This window comes from Epinephelus moara, chromosome 7 (assembly GCF_006386435.1).
Source record: "Epinephelus moara isolate mb chromosome 7, YSFRI_EMoa_1.0, whole genome shotgun sequence".
Taxonomy (NCBI): Eukaryota; Metazoa; Chordata; class Actinopteri; order Perciformes; family Serranidae; genus Epinephelus; species Epinephelus moara.
Genome location: NC_065512.1, coordinates 5019670 through 5039671, shown reverse-complemented (window position 1 = coordinate 5039671; position 20002 = coordinate 5019670). Strand labels below are relative to the sequence as shown.

The window sequence follows — 20002 nt, the reverse complement described above, 5'->3', positions numbered from 1 at the left end:
GTATGTCCCGGATGTGCTGTGTTGTGGTCCTTGTTTCTGCAGGTCAGTACTTCTGTTCTACTGTAGTTGTTATGACGAACAACACTAACATCAAGAGTGTCACCACTCTCAAAAAGATAACATTCTTAAATTTAGAAGCTGTGAATGTACTAGGAGGTCAGCCTGCTGCTGAAGGGATGCAACACTGATTTCAGGGATCAGGCGATGGTCAGGCCTACAGTTCATCCATGGCTAACCTCATGAGGGGCATCAGAGGGGACAAGCACAGCCAGAAGCTAAGGACAATGCAGACCCCCCCCGAAGCTATCACTGATTACAATAACCACCCCAGGGTTAACCAAAAGGCAGCCATCAAGACTGTGCTCCCTGCCAACCACCACCCCTCACCCTCTCCACCACCAGTATGTGCACTGCACTGAGCTGGATTAATGCATGTAAAGCTGCTGGCATCCCGATATACCCCAAAAGTAGAGTCAGGCTCATCTATTTGCTGGAAAATGCTACAATTGTTTTCCCACTGGATCCCTCTGCACTGGTACCCCTGCTGTGTGGAGTGGCCTCAGTAAAATTAATAAGTGGGCCGTTTTTTCTATGTCCTGTTGACTTTCTAAACACTGCTTTAATCACTTTAAAAAGGGCACAGAAGTTGGAAAAAGGAAAGGAAACAAGGGTAAAGAAAAACAGTAAAGGATATCACAGAAAAAAGTGAGAGAGGAAGAGTTGCAGGGAAAGTGATGAAGATGATGGCGTAATGTGCAGAGTGAGGAAGGAGGGGCATCCGAGTCCAACAGAGGTTGAGAGAAAAAAGAGGGGAGGAATTATGAGAATGTGAGACAGGTACATCAGTATATGACTCGGGTTTGTTCAGGAAGCTGGCAGAGCTGCAGCTCTCTGCAGATCTCTGAAGATGGAGGTTGAGGACGGAGCAGAGCTCTGCTTTCCACAACTCCTCAACACCTCCTGCAGGAAGCCCACCACTTCTTGGCCTGAAACAATGCTCACTACTATTGTGATGTACTTTATCTCTGTGTTTACTGCTGCTCTCAACCTGCTCGTCATCATCGCAGTCTCCCACTTCAGGCAGAGATTAACTCCTCAGCTTCTCTCTACATGCTTTGTAGCTTAAAAATGGGAGCAGTTACTGTAGATTTAAAAGAAATGTATTTGAGCTAGTGCTGAATAATGTTGCACCTCAGAAAGTGTCATCATATTTTAAGTCACATTTTTGCACTTTTTGCACCATAAAGCTCAAATGTGTTTCTTGTACCATCTCCTGCCAATATTTAACATTGCTCTCTATTCACCTTGACATCAACCAAGTTATTTCAATTGTCCACAATTAACCATATCTTAACTATAGATGTGATAGATCAGAAACGTTTAGCATACACGTTTTAGTTGTTTTGTCATTTAGATCTGAGCCTGAACCTTTTGGGTTCATGATGTTTTTCCTCTTTCTCTCCAGACAGCTCCACACACCCACCAACATCCTCCTCCTCTCTCTGGCTGTCTCAGACTTTCTCATGGGCCTCCTGGTGATACCAGGTGAACTTGTCCTAAAAACATCCTGCTGGCTGTTTGGTGACATTGCGTGTACTCTGTGTCGTTATACTTGCTTAATCATTATATCTTCTTCAGTAGGAGACATGGTGCTCATATCAGTTGATCGCTATGTGGCTATTTGTGACCCTCTGCATTACACCAACAGAATCACTGTGAGAAGCGTTAAACTCTGTGTGTGTCTGTGTTGGCTCGGTGCTGCTCTCTACTGCTTTCATTTTATAACAGATGACCTGACTCAACCAGGCAGGTATAATTCCTGCCACGGAGAGTGTGTAATTGTCATTAACCATTTTTCAGTAGCTATTGATCTTGTTATAAGTTTTATTGCTCCCATTACTGTTGTCATCGTTCTGTACATGAGAGTATTTGTTGTAGCTGTGTCTCAGGCTCGTGCCATGCGCTCTCACATCACAGCTGTCACTTTCCAGCTTTCAGTGAGTCAAAAAAAAAAGAAATCGGAGCTGAAAGCAGCCAGGACTCTTGGTGTTCTTGTAATTGTGTTTCTAATATGTTATTGCCCATATTACTGCGTCGCTCTTGCAGGTGACAACCTGGCCAATAGTTTATTTGTCGCTCTTGCAGGTGACAACCTGGCCAATAGTTTATTTGTATCTGCTGTGGATTGTCTGTTCTATTTTAACTCATGTCTTAACCCCTTGATCTATGCCTTGTCTTATTCCTGGTTTAGAAAAGCAGTGAAACTCATTGTCAGTCTTCAGATTCTGCAGCCTGGCTCCTGTGAGACCAACATACTGTAGAGAGGCTGTGGAGTGACTGAAATGAGGCCTGCTCTGTGGACACTTGAATGCATTTGTTCACGTTGTTCAGTGAGTGAATGATCAAATACAGAAAGTGTCTTTAAAAGGGGCAAAAAGCGAAATCGTTTCACCGCTAGGTTTGCTGTTGTGCACTGCCTGTAGACCAAAACAAAGTGTGTCATGAGCCACACCTCCCTCTGCCTCTGCTCTCCACCCCCACCCCCCACTCGGCTAGAGCCATCGCCGGATCCCAGCTAGTGCTAACATCGGGAGCTAACACTAACGCCTGACCCATTGCTGGGATCGAGCAGCTAATAACTCAAGCTCCAGACATTAACCCATGCTACGATTGTAACATTAAATTTAATTGAATCGACATAGCGACATGTGCCTAACATTACTGTGACACTAATTAAAATAGACATTTGACTTTATGTTGTTACTTAACAGTTACCTGTCCAGGAGAAGAAGAGCTAGCTCTGAGTCAAATTGTAGCCCCTTTAGCTCTCGCAGTGCTCTCCACCTTGGAAATACAAGGCCAATGTTAATCGGGGTTCTGTCCCTTTCTTTATCTGACAACTTCTTCGCCAACGACCTTTGTTTCTTTAGAGGTAATGTCGGATCCTGGACGTCTTCAGGTGAACGTTTCGTTCCGCTCTCTGCCATTTCGCTTCGAAAAAATGCGCAGCCGGACCGGCTTGTAAACAAGGGGCTAGAGATCAACACAGAGAGAGGGTGTGTGACGTCATGCTATACTCCAGATGAAATTACACCTCTAGTTCTTCACATAGCGATTTTTTAATTCCTTCAATCTAGAAATGATGAATTTCTGCTTATTGCCCCTTTAAGTCCAAACTGTGTCTGAACAATAGTAGAAAGGCCTGCATTGTAAGAAAGAGTCACAAGCACCATAAACTGTCCCTAGGTATCACCCGGTTTCATGTCTCTTAAAATCCTATGTGTATTACACATATGAAGAGTCTTCTTTGTTTGTGATAGGAAACATTTCAGCCCAACACAACAACTAAAGCTTTCATTTCTATCATTTATTTACGTTCAAAGCATCATCTCAGTGAATTGTGTACATTTTGTTGCAAACAGAGATTACTGGCTTGATAAGGCTCCTGTTTCACAGAGAAAAGATGCTCCAGATTAGCCACACTTTTCCTGCCATAAGAATAACATTAAGTGTTGTGTTTCAGATAAAATTGTCAGTGGAAACAGATCATGTTCCCTTTCAGAGCAGGGACAAAGGCCATTTTATCATTTCAGCTTAATGTAATTCATCACATTTCTTTACTTCATAACAATTATTTTTCACATTATCCATGCAGTCACACTCAGAAGCATCATGGAGTTTTATTTTGTGGCAAGAAGTAAAACAGATGACCGGGTGTCAGGTGTTTGAAGATGTTGTATGTGACTGAGCTTATGCTGCTGCTGATGGGTCTTAGTGATGCTCCTTCCTTGTGTCTCTTATGGAGTCCATAGATGCATGGGATGGCCTCATCAGGGTACAGTCGATAATACAGTGGTCTGTCAATGACTTTGTCCTTTTCGTACTCGTACTCGTACTCGTCGTCCTCCGCTTATCCGGGTCCGGGTCGCGGGGGCAGCAGCCTCAGCAAAGAAGCCCAGACAGTCCTCTCCCTAGCCACTTCCGTCAGCTCTTCCGAGGGAACCCCAAGGCGTTCCCAGGCCAGGCAGGTGATGTAATCCCTCCAGCGTGTCCTGGGGCGGCCCCGAGGTCTCCTACCAGTTGGACATGCCCGGAATACCTCCCAAGGGAGGCATCCGGAAGGCATCCTTACCAGATGCCCGAACCAGCTCAACTGGCTCCTCTCGATGTGGAGGAGCAGCAGCTCTACTCTGAGTCCCTCCCGGATGTCCAAGCTCCTCACCCTATCTCTAAGGCTGAGCCCAGCCACCCTACGGAGGAAACTCATTTCGACTGCTGGTACTCGCGATCTCGTTTTTTCAGTCACTACCCAGAGCTCATGACCATAGGTGAGGGTTGGAACGTAGATTGACCGGTAAATCGAGAGCCTAGCTTTCTGGCTAAGCTCCCTTTTCACCACACCCATCCGCCTGTCAATCTCCCGCTCCATCCTACCCTCACTCGTGAACAAGATCCCGAGATACTTAAACTCCTCCACCTGAGGCAGAACTTCCCCCCCGACCTGGCTTGGGCAATCCACCCTTTTCTGGCTGAGGACCATGCCCTCAGACTTGGTGGTGCTGATTCTCATCCCAGCCGCTTCACACTCGGCTGCGAACCGTCCCAGCAAGAGCTGGAGGTCACTGTTCGATGGAGCTAGGAGGACCACGTCATCCGCAAAAAGCAGGGACAAGATCCTCCTGTCACCGAACCTGACACCCTCCACCACTCGGCTGCACCTAGAAATTCTGTCCATGAAAGTTATGAACAGAACCAGTGACAAAGGGCAGCCCTGGCGGAGTCCAACTCTCATCGGGAACAGGTCCGACTTACTGCCGGCCACGCGAACCAGACTCATGCTCCTTCGGTACAGGGACTGGATGGCTCCTAGCAAGGGGCCACCAACCCCATACTCCCAGAGCACCCCCCACAGGATGCCCCTGGGGACACGGTCGTAAGCCTTCTCCAAATCCACAAAACATATGTGGACTGGTTGGGCAAACTCCCATGCCCCCTCCAGCACCCTGGCGAGGGTAAAACATATGTGGACTGGTTGGGCAAACTCCCATGCCCCCTCCAGCACCCTGGCGAGGGTAAAGAGCTGCTCCACGGTTCCGCGTCCAGGATGAAAACCACATTGCTCCTACTCAATCTGAGGTTCAACTATCGACCGGACCCTCTTTTCCAGCACCCTGGAGTAGACCTTACCAGGTAGGCTGAGGAGTGTGATCCCCCTGTAGTTGGAACACACCCTCTGGTCCCCTTTCTTGAAGATGGGGACCACCACCCCGGTCTGCCACTCCAGAGGCACTGCCCCCGTTGTCCACGCAATGTTGCACAGGCGTGACAGCCAAGACAGCCCTACAACATCCAGAGCCTTGAGATAACCTGGGCGAATCTCATCCACCCTGGGTCTCCGCCGTCGCGGAGTTGCTTCACTACCTCGGTGACTTCTGCCCCAGAAATTGGACGACCCACCCCCAATACCCCTGGCTCTGTTTCCTCACTGGAATACATGTTGGTGGGATTGAGGAGCTCCTCAAAGTATTCCTTCCACCGCCCGACAATGTCCCCAGTTGACGTCAGCAGCTCCCTGCCCCCACTGTAAACAATGTGAGCAAGTTGCCGCCTTCCCCCCTTGAGGCGCCGGATGGTTTGCCAGAACCTCTTTGGAGCCGATCGATAGTCTTTCTCCATGGCCTCACTGAACTCCTCCCACGCCCAAGTTTTTGCCTCTGCGACTGCCGCTGCTGCGCTCCGCTTGGCCCGCCGGTACCCGTCAGCTGCCTCCGGAGACCCACAAACCAACCATGCCCTGTAGGCCTCCTTCTTCAGCCCGACGGCTCCCCTCACCTCTGGTGTCCACCAGCGGATTCAGGGATTACCGCCACAACTGGCCCCCACGGCCTTGCGACCACAGCTCACAACAGCCACCTCGACAATGGCAGAGCGGAACAAGGCCCATTCGGACTCAATGTCCCCCTCCGCCCTCCGGGACGTGGTCGAAGCTCTCCCAGAGGTGGGAGTTGAAGATCATCTTGACCGGTTCTTCCGCCAGGCGTTCCCAGCAGACCCTCACTGCTCGTTTAGGCCTGCCAGGTCTGCGCGGCGTCCTCCCCTGCCATCTGATCCAACTCACCACCAGGTGGTGATCAATTGACAGCTCTGCTCCTCTCTTCACCCAAGTGTCCAGAACATACGGCCGCAGGTCAAATGATACGACTACAAAGTCAATCACTGACCTGTGCACTAGGCTGTCCTGGTGCCACGTGCACCCATGGACATCCTTATGTTCGAACATGGTGTTCGTTATGGCCAAACTGCGACCCGCACAGACGTCCAATAACTGAACACTGCTCGGGTTCAGATCGGGCAGGCCATTCCTCCCAGTCACGCCCCTGCAGGTCCTGCTGTCATTGCCCACATGAGCGTTGAAGTCCCCCAGCAGAACAATGGAGTCCCCGGTCAGGGCACTATCCAGCACCCGTCCCAGGGTCTCCAAAAAGGGCGGGTACTCTGAACTGCTGTTCGGCGCATAAGCACAGACAACAGTCAGGACCCGTTCCCCAACCCGAAGGCGCAGGGAAGCAACCCTTTCATCTACTGGGCTGAACCCCAATGCACAGGCAGAGAGTCTGGGGGCTATCAGAAAGCCCACCCTGGCCCTCTGCCTCTCACCCGGAGCAACTCCAGCAAAGGAGAGAGTCCAACCCCTCTCAAGGACTTGGGTTCCAGAGCTGGAACTATGTGTCGAGGTGAAGCCGACTATATCTAGCCGGTAACGCTCAACCTCTTCCACAAGCTCCGGCTCCTTCCCCGCCAGAGAGGTGACATTCCATGTCCCAAGAGCCAACTTCCGTAGCCGAGGATCGGACCGCCAAGGCCCCCGCCTTGGTCTGCTGCACGATCCACACTGCACCGAACCCTTCCGGATCCCTCTGCGGGTGGTGGGCTTGCAGGGGGACGAGCCCATGTAGCTGGTTCGGGCTGGGCCTGGCCGGGCCCCATGGGCGAAGGCCCGGCCACCAGGCGCTCGCCCACGGGCTCCAACCCCAGGCCTGGCTCCAGGGCGGGGCCCCGGTAACCCTCCTGGCCGGGTACACAAGTCCTTGTTCATATCCATCATGAAGGGTCCTTTGAACTGTTCTTCGTCTGACCCTTCGCCCAGAACATCTGCCATGGGAAACCCTACCAGGGGCAAAATGCCCCCAACAGCATAGCTCCTAGGGTCATTAGGGCACTCAAACTCCTCCACCACGATAAGGTGACAGTTCTCGGAGGAGTTCCTTTCCAGTTTTTGTAAAGAATCTATGACCTTTTTTAGCCACTGAAGCGGCTGATACATTAAACCTAAGTTGTTCTGCCACGGGGTCTGCCAACTTGTTGTGTCTGATAACTGACTCCGTTGCTGTGATGAGATCCACAATCTGTATCTCCTCTAGTTTTACAGCAAAGTTCAGTCCCTTGGCAAGGACATCCTTTTCTGGTTGGGTGAGCTCTCTGTGTGATAAGTTTTTCACCCACTTGTGATGTATGTCCCGGATGTGCTGTGTTGTTGTCCTTGTTTCTGCAGGTCAGTACTTCTGTTCTACTGTAGTTGTTATGAGGAACAACACTAACATCAAGAGTGTCACCACTCTCAAAAAGATAACATTCTTAAATTTAGAAGCTGTGGATGTACTAGGAGGTCAGCCTGCTGCTGAAGGGATGCAACACTGATTTCAGGGATCAGGTGAGGGTCAGGCCTACAGTTCATCCATGACTAACGTGATGAGGGGCATCAGAAGGGCCAAGCACAACCAGAAGCTAAGGACAATGCAGACCCCCAAAGCATCAAAGCATCCAAGCCATCACTGATTACAACAACCACCCCAGGGTTACCAGGAGGCAGCCATCAAGACTGTGCTCCCTGCCAACCACCACCCCTCACCCTCTCCACCACCAGTATGTGCACTGCACTGAGCTGGATTAATGCATGTAAAGCTGCTGGCATCCCGATATACCCCAAAAGTAGAGTCAGGCTCATCTTTTTGCTGGAAAATGCTACAATTGTTTTCCAACTGGATCCCTCTGCACTGGTACCCCTGCTGTGTGGAGTGGCCTCAGTAAAATGAATAAGTGGGACGTTTTTCTATGTCTTGTTGACTTTCTAAACACTGCTTTAATCACTTTAAAAAGGGCATAGAGGTAGGACAAGGAAAGGAAACAAGGGTAAAGAAAAACAGTAAAGGATATCACAGAAAAAAAGTGAGAGAGGAAGAGTTGCAGGGAAAGTGATGAAGATGACGGCGTAATGTGCAGAGTGAGGAAGGAGGGGCATCAGAGTCCAACAGAGGTTGAGAGAAAAAAGAGGGGAGGAATTATGAGAATGTGAGACAGGTAAATCAGTATATGACTCGGGTTTGTTCAGGAAGCTGGCAGAGCTGCAGCTCTCTGCAGATCTCTGAAGATGGAGGTTGAGGACGGAGCAGAGCTCTGCTTTCCACAACTCCTCAACACCTCCTGCAGGAAGCCCACCACTTCTTGGCCCGAAACAATGCTCATTACTATTGTGCTGTACTTTATCTCTGTGTTTACTGCTGCTCTCAACCTGCTCGTCATCATCGCAGTCTCCCACTTCAGGCAGAGATTAACTCCTCAGCTTCTCTCTACATGCTTTGTAGTTTAAAAATGTGAACAGTTACTGTAGATTTAAAAGAAATGTATTTGAGCTAGTGCTGAATAATGTTGCACCTCAGAAAGTGTCATCATATTTTAAGTCATATTTTACCACTTTTTGCACCATAAAGCTCAAATGTGTTTCATGTACCATCTCCTGCCAATATTTAACATTGCTCTCTATTCACATTGACATCAACCAAGTTATTTCAATTGTCTACAATTAACCATATCTTAACTATAGATGTGATAGATCAGAAACGTTTTGCATACACTTTTTAGTTGTTTTGTCATTTAGATCTGAGCCTGAACCTGTTGGGTTCATGATGTTTTTCTCTTTCCTTCCAGGCAGCTCCACACACCCACCAATATCCTCCTCCTCTCTCTGGCTGTCTCAGACTTTCTCGTGGGCCTCCTGGTGATACCAGGTGAACTTGTCCTAAGAACATCCTGCTGGCTGTTTGGTGACATTGCGTGTACTCTGTGTGGTTATACTTGCTTCATCATTGTGTCTTCTTCAGTAGGAGACATGGTGCTCATATCAGTTGATCGCTATGTGGCTATTTGTGACCCTCTGCATTACACCAACAGAATCACTGTGAGAAGAGTTAGACTCTGTGTGTGTCTGTGTTGGCTCGGTGCTGCTCTATACTGGTTTCATTTTATAACGGATGACCTGATTCAACCAGGCAGGTATAACTCCTGCCACGGAGAGTGTGTAACTGTAATTGTCGTTAAGCATTTTTCAGCAGCTATTGATCTTATTATAAGTTTTATTGCTCCCATTACTGTTATCATCATTCTGTACATGAGAGTATTTGTTGTGGCTGTGTCTCAGGCTCGTGCCATGCACTCTCACATCACAGCTGTCACTTTCCAGCTTTCAGTGAGTCAAAAAAAAAAGAAATCGGAGCTGAAAGCAGCCAGGACTCTTGGTGTTCTTGTAATTGTGTTTCTAATATGTTTCTGCCCATATTTCTGTGTCGCTCTTGCAGGTGACAGCCTGGCCAACAGTATATTTGTATCTGCTGTGGAATGTCTGTTCTATTGTAACTCATGTCTTAACCCCTTGATCTATGCTTTGTCTTATTCCTGGTTTAGAAAAGCAGTTAAACTCATTGTCAGTCTTCAGATTCTGCAGCCTGGCTCCTGTGAGACCAACATACTGTAGAGAGGCTGTGGAGTGACTGAAATGAGGCCTGCTCTGTGGACACTTGAATGCATTTGTTCACGTTGTTCAGTGAGTGAATGATCAAATACAGAAAGTGTCTTTAAAGGGGCAAAAAGCAAAATTGTTTCACCGCTAGGTTTGCTGTTGTGCACTGCCTGTAGACCAAAACAAAGTGTGCATGAGCCACACCTCACTCTGCCTCTGCTCTCCACCCCCACCCCCCCACCCCCCACTCGGCTAGAGCCATCGCCTGATCCTGGCTAGTGCTAACATCGGGAGCTAATGCTAACGTCCCTACTCTTCTCCGTGAGTGAGAGCAATGTTTTAGCCTGGCTACATTTTACAATGCCAATTGCAAATGATAGCTGGGCTGCCGGGCTACTCACCTAACACAACCGTAACGCCTGACACATTGCTGGGATCGAGCAGCTAATAACTCAAGCTCCAGACATTAACCCATGCTACGATTGTAACATTAAATTTAATTGAATCGACATAGTGACATGTGCCTAACGTTACTGTAACACTAATTAAAACAGACATTTGACTTTATGTTGTTACTTAACAGTTACCTGTCCAGGAGAAGAAGAGCTAGCTCTGAGTCAAATTGTAGCCCCTTTAGCTTTCGCAGTGCTCTCCACCTTCGAAATGCAAGGCCAGTGTTAATCGGGGTTCTGTCCCTTTCTTTATCCGACAACTTCTTTGCCAATGACCTTTGTTTCTTTAGAGGTAATGTCGGATCCTGGTCGTCTTCAGGTTTCGTTCCACTCTCTGCCATTTCGCTTCGAAAATACGTGCTGCCATTGCTCACTGGCTGTAGCCTTTTATAGGGAGGGAGGGCCAAGGGCTCCGAGAGGAGGGAGGAGGCAGCGATTCACTAGAACGTACATGAACAACACAGAGAGAGGGTGTGTGACGTCATGCTATACTCCAGATGAAATTACACCTCTAGTTCTTCACATAGCGATTTTTTAATTCCTTCAATCTAGAAATGATGAATTTCCGCTTATTGCCCCTTTAAGTCCAAACTGTGTCTGAACAATAGCAGAAAGGCCTGCATTGTAAGAAAGAGTCACAAGCACCATAAACTGTCCCTAGGTAATCACCCGGTTTCATGTCTCTTAAAATCCTATGTGTATTACACATATGAAGAGTCTTTTTTGTTTGTGATAGGAAATATTTCAGCCCAACACAACAACTAAAGCTTTCATTTCTATCATTTATTTATGTTCCAAGCATCATCTCAGTGAACTGTGGCCATTTTGTTGCAAACAGAGATTACTGGCCTGATGAGGCTCCTTTTTCACAGAGAAAAGATGCTCCAGATTAGCCACACTTTTCCTGCCATAAGAATAATATTAAGGGCTCTAGTTTCCCGGCGCGGCGCAGGGTGGCGCAGAGTGGCGAACCCCGCGCAGAGATAGTTTCGAGCAGCGCAACCCGAGGCACGCTCAGTTTGGTAGTTTGGCAGACCGAGGTGCGCTGAGATGGGTGTGGCGGCGCAGCAGGGGGAGGTGTCGACAAATCCAGCTTGGCGCAGTGACAGTTTCGTGCCAAAAGGCTTCGCCGAAGATGCGGTAAAAGTTTGCCAGCTGAAACCACGTCTACTGTCACCGCAGGGGGAGCGCAGCCAGTGTAAGCCGAAGTTTGGCTGACCAGCGGACAGTGCGCACACGTCACCAAAACCTCACAGGCAGGTTTCCAGAATATCAGGCACATTAATAATGCAATAAATAGACACAAAAACACTATTCAATGCAACTATCTGCAATCAGCACATAAATGTATCTCTATATCAATATCTCTAAATCTAATCCAAATCTAAATCTAAATATTAAATCTACAATTAGATTTAGATTTAGAATTAATATTTATATTTATATTTAGCATTTAGATTTAACATTTAGATTTAATATTTAGATTTAACATTTAACATTTAGGTGCCACATTTAATATTTAGATTTAACTATTTAATATATTTTTAAGTTAACAAATATTGCTGTAAATGTGGTAAAAGATGACATTAAAAAATTCACAGCACTTTTTTAAACATTGTTTCAAGCTAAATGTGGCAAAATGTTGATGTTATTTTCAGCGTGAGCCACTTTACAAACGACACCCGATAAGGGGATTGGCACAGTTTGGCACGCGTAATGGAAACCCAGCGTGATTTGATTAACAAAACTATTGAGTTCACATCCCTCTCAGCCAACCACAAACAGCCACAGCATCAGATAGGGAGTATATATTCAGCATCTGTCATCTTAGAAAAGTCAAAAGAAAAGAAACAGAGTGAGACTGCGAGAGAGAAAGAGAGAGCGCGCGCGCACGAGAGAAACGCAACATTGATTTACAATTGTGGTGACCTCCTCCCAGGCTACCTTTGCATCATCAGCCCGTGGAGGTCTGCTCGCAGTTCCGTATATTCGGACACTGCGAGCTTGGACCTCCCGGACCAAAACATCAGTTTCCTCCTGGGAGAAGTTTGGCCGTCTGACGCTGCTGCTCTCTTCTGCCATGGCGAATTGAGTAAACTCTCATTACGCCTTCGCGCGGCGCATTTAAGGGCGAGGAGAGGGGCTCATTTGATTGGTGTGATGTGTGTAAAACCCACTCCACGCCTTCTCTCCTCCCTCTTTCCGACTTGCGCAGGTAGGAGGGACGGAGGTGGGACAGACGAGTAGCTGCGCCAGCGCGCACGGTGTGCCAAACTTGCAAAATCCGCCTGGCCACACCCAGTTGGCGAAGCGCAGGTGCGCTGCGCCTCTGCCGCGCCCGGTCTGCGAAACTAGAGCCCTAAGTGTTGTGTTTCAGATAAAACTGTCAGTGGAAACAGATCATGTTCCCTTTCAGAGCAGGGACAAAGGGCATTTTATCATTTCAGCTTAATGTAATTCATCACATTTCTTTACTTCATGACAATTATTTTTCACATTATCCATGCAGTCACACTCAGAAGCATCATGGGGTTTTATTTTGTGGCAAGAAGTAAAACAGATGACCGGGTGCCAGGTGTTTGTAGTTGTTGTATGTGACTGAGCTTATGCCGCTGCTGATGGGTCTTAGTGATGCTCCTTCCTTGTGTCTCTTATGGAGTCCATAGATGCATGGGATGGCCTCATCAGGGTACAGTCGATAATACAGTGGTCTGTCAACGACTTTGTCCTTTTCCAGTTTTTGTAAAGAATCTATGACCTTCTTTTGCAGCATCTGAAGCGGCTGATACCTTCAACCTAAGTTGTTCTGCCACTGGGTCTGCCAACTCGTTGTGTCTGATAACTGACTCCGTTGCTGTGATGAGATCCACAGTCGGTATCTGCTCTGGTGTTACAGCAAAGTTCAGTTCCTTGGCAAGAACTTCCTTTTCTGGTTGGATGACCTCTCTGTGTGATAAGTTTTTCACCCACTTGTCATGTATGTCCCGGATGTGCTGTGTTGTGGTCCTTGTTTCTGCAGGTCAGTACTTCTGTTCTACTGTAGTTGTTATGAGGAACAACACTAACATCAAGAGTGTCACCACCCTCAAAAGGATAACATTATTAAATTTAGAAGTTGTGGATGTACTAGGAGGTCAGCCTGCTGCTGAAGGGATGCAACACTGATTTCAGGGATCAGGTGACGGTCAGGCCTACAGTTCGTCCATGGCTAACCTCATGAGGGACATTAAGTGGGCCAAGCCCACGAGACAACTCCAACCTCCAAAGCATCCAAGCCATCACGGATCAAAACGACCATTCGCACCACACACCAGTGACACCTCCTTCCAAAACTGAACAATGCTTTGACAGGGTTAACCAGGAGGCAGCCATCAAGACTGTGCTCCCTGCCAACCACCACCCCTCAGCCTCTCCACCACCAGTATGTGCACTGCACTGAGCAGGATTAATGCATGCAAAGCTGCTGGCATCCCGATATACCCCAAAAGTAGAGTCAGGCTCATCTATTTGCTGGAAAATACTAAAATTGTTTTCCCACTGGATCCCTCTGCACTGGTACCCCTGCTGTGTGGAGTGGCCTCAGTAAAATNTCAAGACTGTGCTCCCTGCCAACCACCACCCCTCAGCCTCTCCACCACCAGTATGTGCACTGCACTGAGCAGGATTAATGCATGCAAAGCTGCTGGCATCCCGATATACCCCAAAAGTAGAGTCAGGCTCATCTATTTGCTGGAAAATACTAAAATTGTTTTCCCACTGGATCCCTCTGCACTGGTACCCCTGCTGTGTGGAGTGGCCTCAGTAAAATTAATAAGTGGGCCGTTTTTTCTATGTCCTGTTGACTTTCTAAACACTGCTTTAATCACTTTAAAAAGGGCACAGAAGTTGGAAAAAGGAAAGGAAACAAGGATAAAGAAAAACAGTAAAGGATATCACAGAAAAAAAGTGAGAGAGGAAGAGTTGCAGGGAAAGTGATGAAGATGATGGCGTAATGTGCAGAGTGAGGAAGGAGGGGCATCAGAGTCCAACAGAGGTTGAGAGAAAAAAGAGGGGAGGAATTATGAGAATGTGAGACAGGTACATCAGTATATGACTCGGGTTTGTTCAGGAAGCTGGCAGAGCTGCAGCTCTCTGCAGATCTCTGAAGATGGAGGTTGAGGACGGAGCAGAGCTCTGCTTTCCACAACTCCTCAACACCTCCTGCAGGAAGCCCACCATTTCTTGGCCCGAAACAATGCTCATTACTATTGTGATGTACTTTATCTCTGTGTTTACTGCTGCTCTCAACCTGCTCGTCATCATCGCAGTCTCCCACTTCAGGCAGAGATTAACTCCTCAGCTTCTCTCTACATGCTTTGTAGCTTAAAAATGAGAACAGTTACTGTAGATTTAAAAGAAATGTATTTGAGCTAGTGCTGAATAATGTTGCACCTCAGAAAGTGTCATCATATTTTAAGTCAAATTTTACCACTTTTTGCACCATAAAGCTCAAATGTGTTTCATGTACCATCTCCTGCCAATATTTAACATTGCTCTCTATTCACTTTGACATCAACCAAGTTATTTCAATTGTCTACAATTAACCATATCTTAACTATAGATGTGATAGATCAGAAACATTTTGCATGCACGTTTTAATTGTTTTGTCATTTAGATCTGAGCCTGAACCTGTTGGGTTCATGATGTTTTTCTCTTTCCTTCCAGGCAGCTCCACACACCCACCAACATCCTCCTCCTCTCTCTGGCTGTCTCAGACTTTCTTGTGGGCCTTGTGGTGATACCAGGTGAACTTGGCCTAAAAACATCCTGCTGGCTGTTTGGTGACATTGTGTGTACTCTGTGTGGTTATACTAGCTTCATCATTGTGTCTTCTTCAATCGGAGACATGGTGCTCATATCAGTTGATCGCTATGTGGCTATTTGTGACCCTCTGCATTACACCAACAGAATCACTGTGAGAAGCGTTAAACTCTGTGTGTGTCTGTGTTGGCTCGGTGCTGCTCTCTTCAACTGTCCATTTTTAAAGGATAACCTGATTAAACCAGGCAGCTTTAATTCCTGCCATGGAGAGTGTGTGACTGTCATTAACCACTTTGCAGGAGCTATTGACCTTGTTGTAACCTTTATTGTTCCCATTTCTGTCATTGTCGTTCTGTACATGAGAGTATTTGTAGTGGCTGTGTCTCAGGCTCGTGCCATGCGCTCTCACATTACAGCCGTCACTCTCCAGCTTTCAGTGAGTCAAAAAAAAAAGAAATCGGAGCTGAAAGCAGCCAGGACTCTTGGTGTTCTTGTAATTGTGTTTCTAATATGTTTCTGCCCATATTACTGTGTCGCTCTTGCAGGTGACAACCTGGCCAACAGTTTATTTGTATCTGCTATGCATTGTCTGTTCTTTTTAAACTCTTGTTTAAATCCCTTGATCTATGCCTTGTTTTATTCCTGGTTTAGAAAAGCAGTGAAACTCATTGTCAGTCTTCAGATTCTGCAGCCTGGCTCCTGTGAGACCAACATACTGTAGAGAGGCTGTGGAGTGACTGAAATGAGGCCTGCTCTGTGGACAATTGAACGCATTTGTTCATGTTGCTCAGTGAGTGAATGATCAAATACAGACAGTGTCTTTCAGTCTAAATTGTGTCTGATCAATAGTAGAAAGGCCTGCATTGTAAGAAAGAGTCACAAGCACCATAAACTGTCCCTAGGTAATCACCCGGTTTCATGTCTCATAAAATCCTATGTGTATTACACATATGAAGAGTCTTTTTTTTGGTGATAGGAAACATTTCAGCCCAACACAACAACTAAAGCTTTCATTTCTATCATTTATTTATGTTCAAAGCATCATCTCAGTGAATTGTGTCCATTTTGTTGCAAACAGAGATTACTGGCCTGATGAGGCTCCTGTTTCACACAGAAAAGATGCTCCAGATTAGCCACACTTTTCCTGCCATAAGAATAACAGTTTAAGATAAAATTGTCAGTGGAAACAGATCATGTTCCCTTTCAGAGCAGGGACAAAGGGCATTTTATCATTTCAGCTTAATGTAATTCATCACATTTGTTTACTTTGTGACAATTATTTTTCACATTATCCATGCAGTCACACTCAGAAGCATCATGGAGTTTTATTATGTGGCAAGAGGTAAAACACATGATTATCTACAGGTCATCACATCTTTGCAATTAAATCTGCAGAGAAACATACAGTTTAGATCAAAGAACAGAGAAAGTTAAAGTTTCACAAGGTATATGAAATGTGATGGGTTGCAATTTAACACCATTTTCTTTTCTTTGAATTCACACAGCATAGCAATTTGTTGTAAAGTGATATCAAATATGATAATAATAAACGAGGCATGTTAATAAAAATTCAGAATGACCTCGTGTTTTATTGATGTTTCACAACAAGTAATATAGTTTGGACTGGTCAATTATTACACATTCAAAACTCCAAAATAAAAAAATCACAGTAACAGTAAAGGCTTATTAATTACAGAGTGGGTGATGATCATTTGAGGGTTGAAGTATTCCTTTAAGTCATGGAGTGGAACAGCAACAGAATTGTATTTGCACATTAACTGCCTGTAGGAATGAGAAAAGCCCACAGTGTAAATCCCAATTCGCTTACTAAACTTTTTTTTTTTTTTTTTTAAACACAGTGCATTCAAACATTTTAGTTTAATACAACACAGTAACATGAAAGTTTTAAATACACCAGACACAAAATAAATCTGTCACATGACCCTTGTCTGACAGGAATTTTATGTCAGTTTAACATTTTTGTTGTTGTTTGAGCATTCAGTTCTATCTAATTCTATCCAGTGAAATATTTCATAATTATTACATCCATAGATATCCACAAACTGGCATTGCATCATTTCAAATATTCATATTTCTTGAAATATTATCCATAATTTCTCACATTGTGCATTTAAACAAACTGGACTGGTGATCTCAAATGGAGGCGACCTCCTGGCCTTTTGATTGACACCTACCTTGAGTCAATAGGAACCTTCCAATGCTGTTATTATGGCCTCCATAGCCAACAAGGGCCTGAGTCGAAGTATTGTGCAGACTTCGGCAGACTTCACCGATTTAATAACCTACAATCCATTGCCATACGGACGTGACATTGAGGGTTTTAAAACTACAGGAAAATAAAAAATTAATGAATGTGTAAAATAGTTATTGATAGTTAGGCCTAAAATACCTGAATTATGTAGGCCAGAAATAATATTCAACCACATCATGATACAGTGATATTTTTAAGTCAAGACTGTGGAGGGACTGAAACTAAGTAACTAATGTAAGGAAATTTGTTTTTGGTAGATTATTACTTTGTTGTGACAATGCTTCTTGGCAACAAATCTTATACCATTGGAAAGCCTGTTTATTTCCCTTTTAAATGGTGCCACATTTATAAAGAAAATGCATTTGTGGGATGAGCAGCAGAGCTGAGTATGTGGATTGTGCCCATGAAAAATTTGCCAAATCTTCTCTGCCAATGCCAAACAGCTTCCAGAGCTGAACAGGAGTTTTAACACACATTGAAAAGGTTTCTTAGCGGATAGCCCCTTGAGATGAATCATCTTGTTTTCAAGGGGGCCCAACACAAAACATACAAGACACTTCATTACAATAGACACAATCACATCATAAAAACATACATACATTGCTACCGACCCACCCCCACATCATTCCCATAAGCCTGCAATACCTGCACATAATAAAAGGGATGTATATGTCACAAGACACCCAGAGCATCAATAAAATAGTTTTCCAGTAGGCTAACAGTATGCTTATCCTGTTTAGCCTAGACTGGTAATTAGTGGGGGCAGCAGCAAAAGGATTCCTGGTTCAAACCTTGGGGTGGGGGAGCACCCCTGTGTGGAGCCAGCATGTTCTCTACGTGTCAGCGTGGGTCTTCTCCAGGTACACTGGCTTCCTCCCACAGTCCAAAGACATGCAGGTTAATTGGTGACCCTAAATTGCTTGTAGGTGTGAATGTGAGTGTGAACGGTTGTCTGTCTCTATCTGTTAGTCCTGCAGTAGTCTGGTGACCTGTCCAGGGTGTACCCTGCTTCTCGGCAAGTGTTAGCTGGGATAGGCTCCAGCCCCCCCACAACCCCCAACAGGATAGGATGAAGGCTATGGAAAATGAATGAATGAATGGTTGTTAGTGGTGTTAGTTGACAGCGCAACAGGAACCAGGGCTCTGCAAGAACATGCTAATTTCACGTTACCGTCTATTAAAAAACAAAGCAGTATTTGCTAAAATAAAAGGTGAATTTCTTTTGAAAAGAACCATTGCTGGCGTTAGCCACCAAGATTAGCCACTGGGACTAACTATAGACAGTCATTGCAACTAACAAGCTTACTGCTGCTCTCACCTGAAGTTGCACCCATAATCATTTCTACTGTAGTGTCCTCTGGAATAACCTCCTAAGACCTGGCAATTCACATTTGTCTGTGGGGGACATGACACTGAGGCCTTAACCTAAACACCTGATAAACTGCCTCAATGAATTCTTTTGCCGCTTTGAAACACAGAACACCGGCACAGAAAACAAACCCTCCCCCGGGCGAGCAGGCTGTGTGTCTGCCCACAGCCAGCGTGAGGAGGACCCTCTCCAGGATCAACGGGCAGCTGGACCAGATAACATACCTGGTTGTGCCCTAAAGGACTGCGCCAAGGAGCTCAAGGACGTCCTCACGGACATCTTCAACATCTCCCTGAGCCAAGCGATTGTCCCCACGTGTTTCAAAGCCACCACAACAAATACCAGTTCAAAAGAAGCCCCACTCAGCTACAATGACTATTGGCCCGTAGCACTCCATCCTTCCGCCCTCCCATGACCCGTTTCAGTTTGCATACAGGTCAAACAGGTCCACAGAGGACGCCATTTCCGTTACTCTCCATCCAGCCCTCACCCACCTGGACTCAAAGAACTCATATGTGTGGATGCTGTTCCTGGACTTCAGTTCAGCATTCAACACAATCATTCCCCAGCAGCTCATACAAAAACTCGGACACTTGGGACTCAAAACCTCTCTCTGTAACTGGGTGCTGGACTTTCTAACAGGGAGGACACAAAATTTGCGGGTCGGCAGCAACATCTCCAAGACCATCACGCTGAGCACAGGGGCTCCGCAGGGGTGTGTGCTCATCCCACTGCTCTTCACACTACTGACCCACGACTGTGCCAACCCACAGCATCAACCACATCGTCAAGTTTGCGGATGACACGACTGTGGTGGGCCTCATTTCCATGAAGCCAACTATAGGAGTGAGGTGAGCCGACTGGTCCAGTGGTGTATGGACAACAATCTCTTCCTCAATGTGGGCAAGACCAGAGAGATTGTTGTGGACTTCAGGAGAAGACCTCCACAGCATCCCCCACTGACCATCGACGGTGCTGCTGTGGAAAGAGTGAGCAGCACCAAGTTCCTGGGGGTGCACATCTCTGAGGACCTCTCCTGGACCAACAACACCACATCGCTGGCCAAGAAGGCTCAAACACGCCTCTACTTCCTCCGCAAACTGAGGAGAGCAAGAGTCTCACCCCCCATCATGTGCTCCTTCTACAGAGGAACCACTGAGAGTGTCATCACTGGCTCCATCACTGTGTGGCACGGAGGCTGCACTGCCTCCTGCTGGAAGACTCTGCAACGCATAGTGAATACAGCCAGCAAGATCATTGGTACCCCTCTCCCCTCCCTCACAGACATCTTCAACACCCGTCTCACCCGCAGAGCT

At 46.4% G+C, this 20002-nt stretch overlaps 3 protein-coding genes across 4 annotated transcripts; all 3 read left to right on the top strand.

Moving 5' to 3' along the window:
- Positions 1-907: 907 nt before the first annotated feature.
- On the top strand, positions 908-2374 carry LOC126393042 (trace amine-associated receptor 3-like). Its single transcript, XM_050048877.1, has 3 exons — positions 908-1080; positions 1466-2106; positions 2146-2374. The coding sequence occupies exons 1-3, from the start codon at positions 908-910 to the stop codon at positions 2319-2321; spliced, it is 990 nt and encodes a 329-aa protein (XP_049904834.1). The 3' UTR covers positions 2322-2374.
- A 6054-nt stretch (positions 2375-8428) lies between these two features.
- Positions 8429-9861, top strand: LOC126393041 (trace amine-associated receptor 13c-like). Its single transcript, XM_050048876.1, has 2 exons — positions 8429-8601; positions 8986-9861. Exons 1-2 carry the CDS (start codon positions 8429-8431, stop codon positions 9806-9808), a joined length of 996 nt encoding a protein of 331 aa, XP_049904833.1. The 3' UTR covers positions 9809-9861.
- A 4517-nt stretch (positions 9862-14378) lies between these two features.
- Positions 14379-15893, top strand: LOC126393040 (trace amine-associated receptor 13c-like). Of its 2 annotated transcripts, none has more exons than XM_050048873.1 (2): positions 14379-14565; positions 14950-15893. In XM_050048873.1, the coding sequence occupies exons 1-2, from the start codon at positions 14393-14395 to the stop codon at positions 15764-15766; spliced, it is 990 nt and encodes a 329-aa protein (XP_049904830.1). In that variant the 5' UTR covers positions 14379-14392; the 3' UTR covers positions 15767-15893. The 2 variants fall into 2 exon arrangements, with proteins under 2 accessions (XP_049904830.1, XP_049904831.1); XM_050048874.1 differs by having other exon boundaries at positions 14430-14499.
- Positions 15894-20002: the final 4109 nt, after the last annotated feature.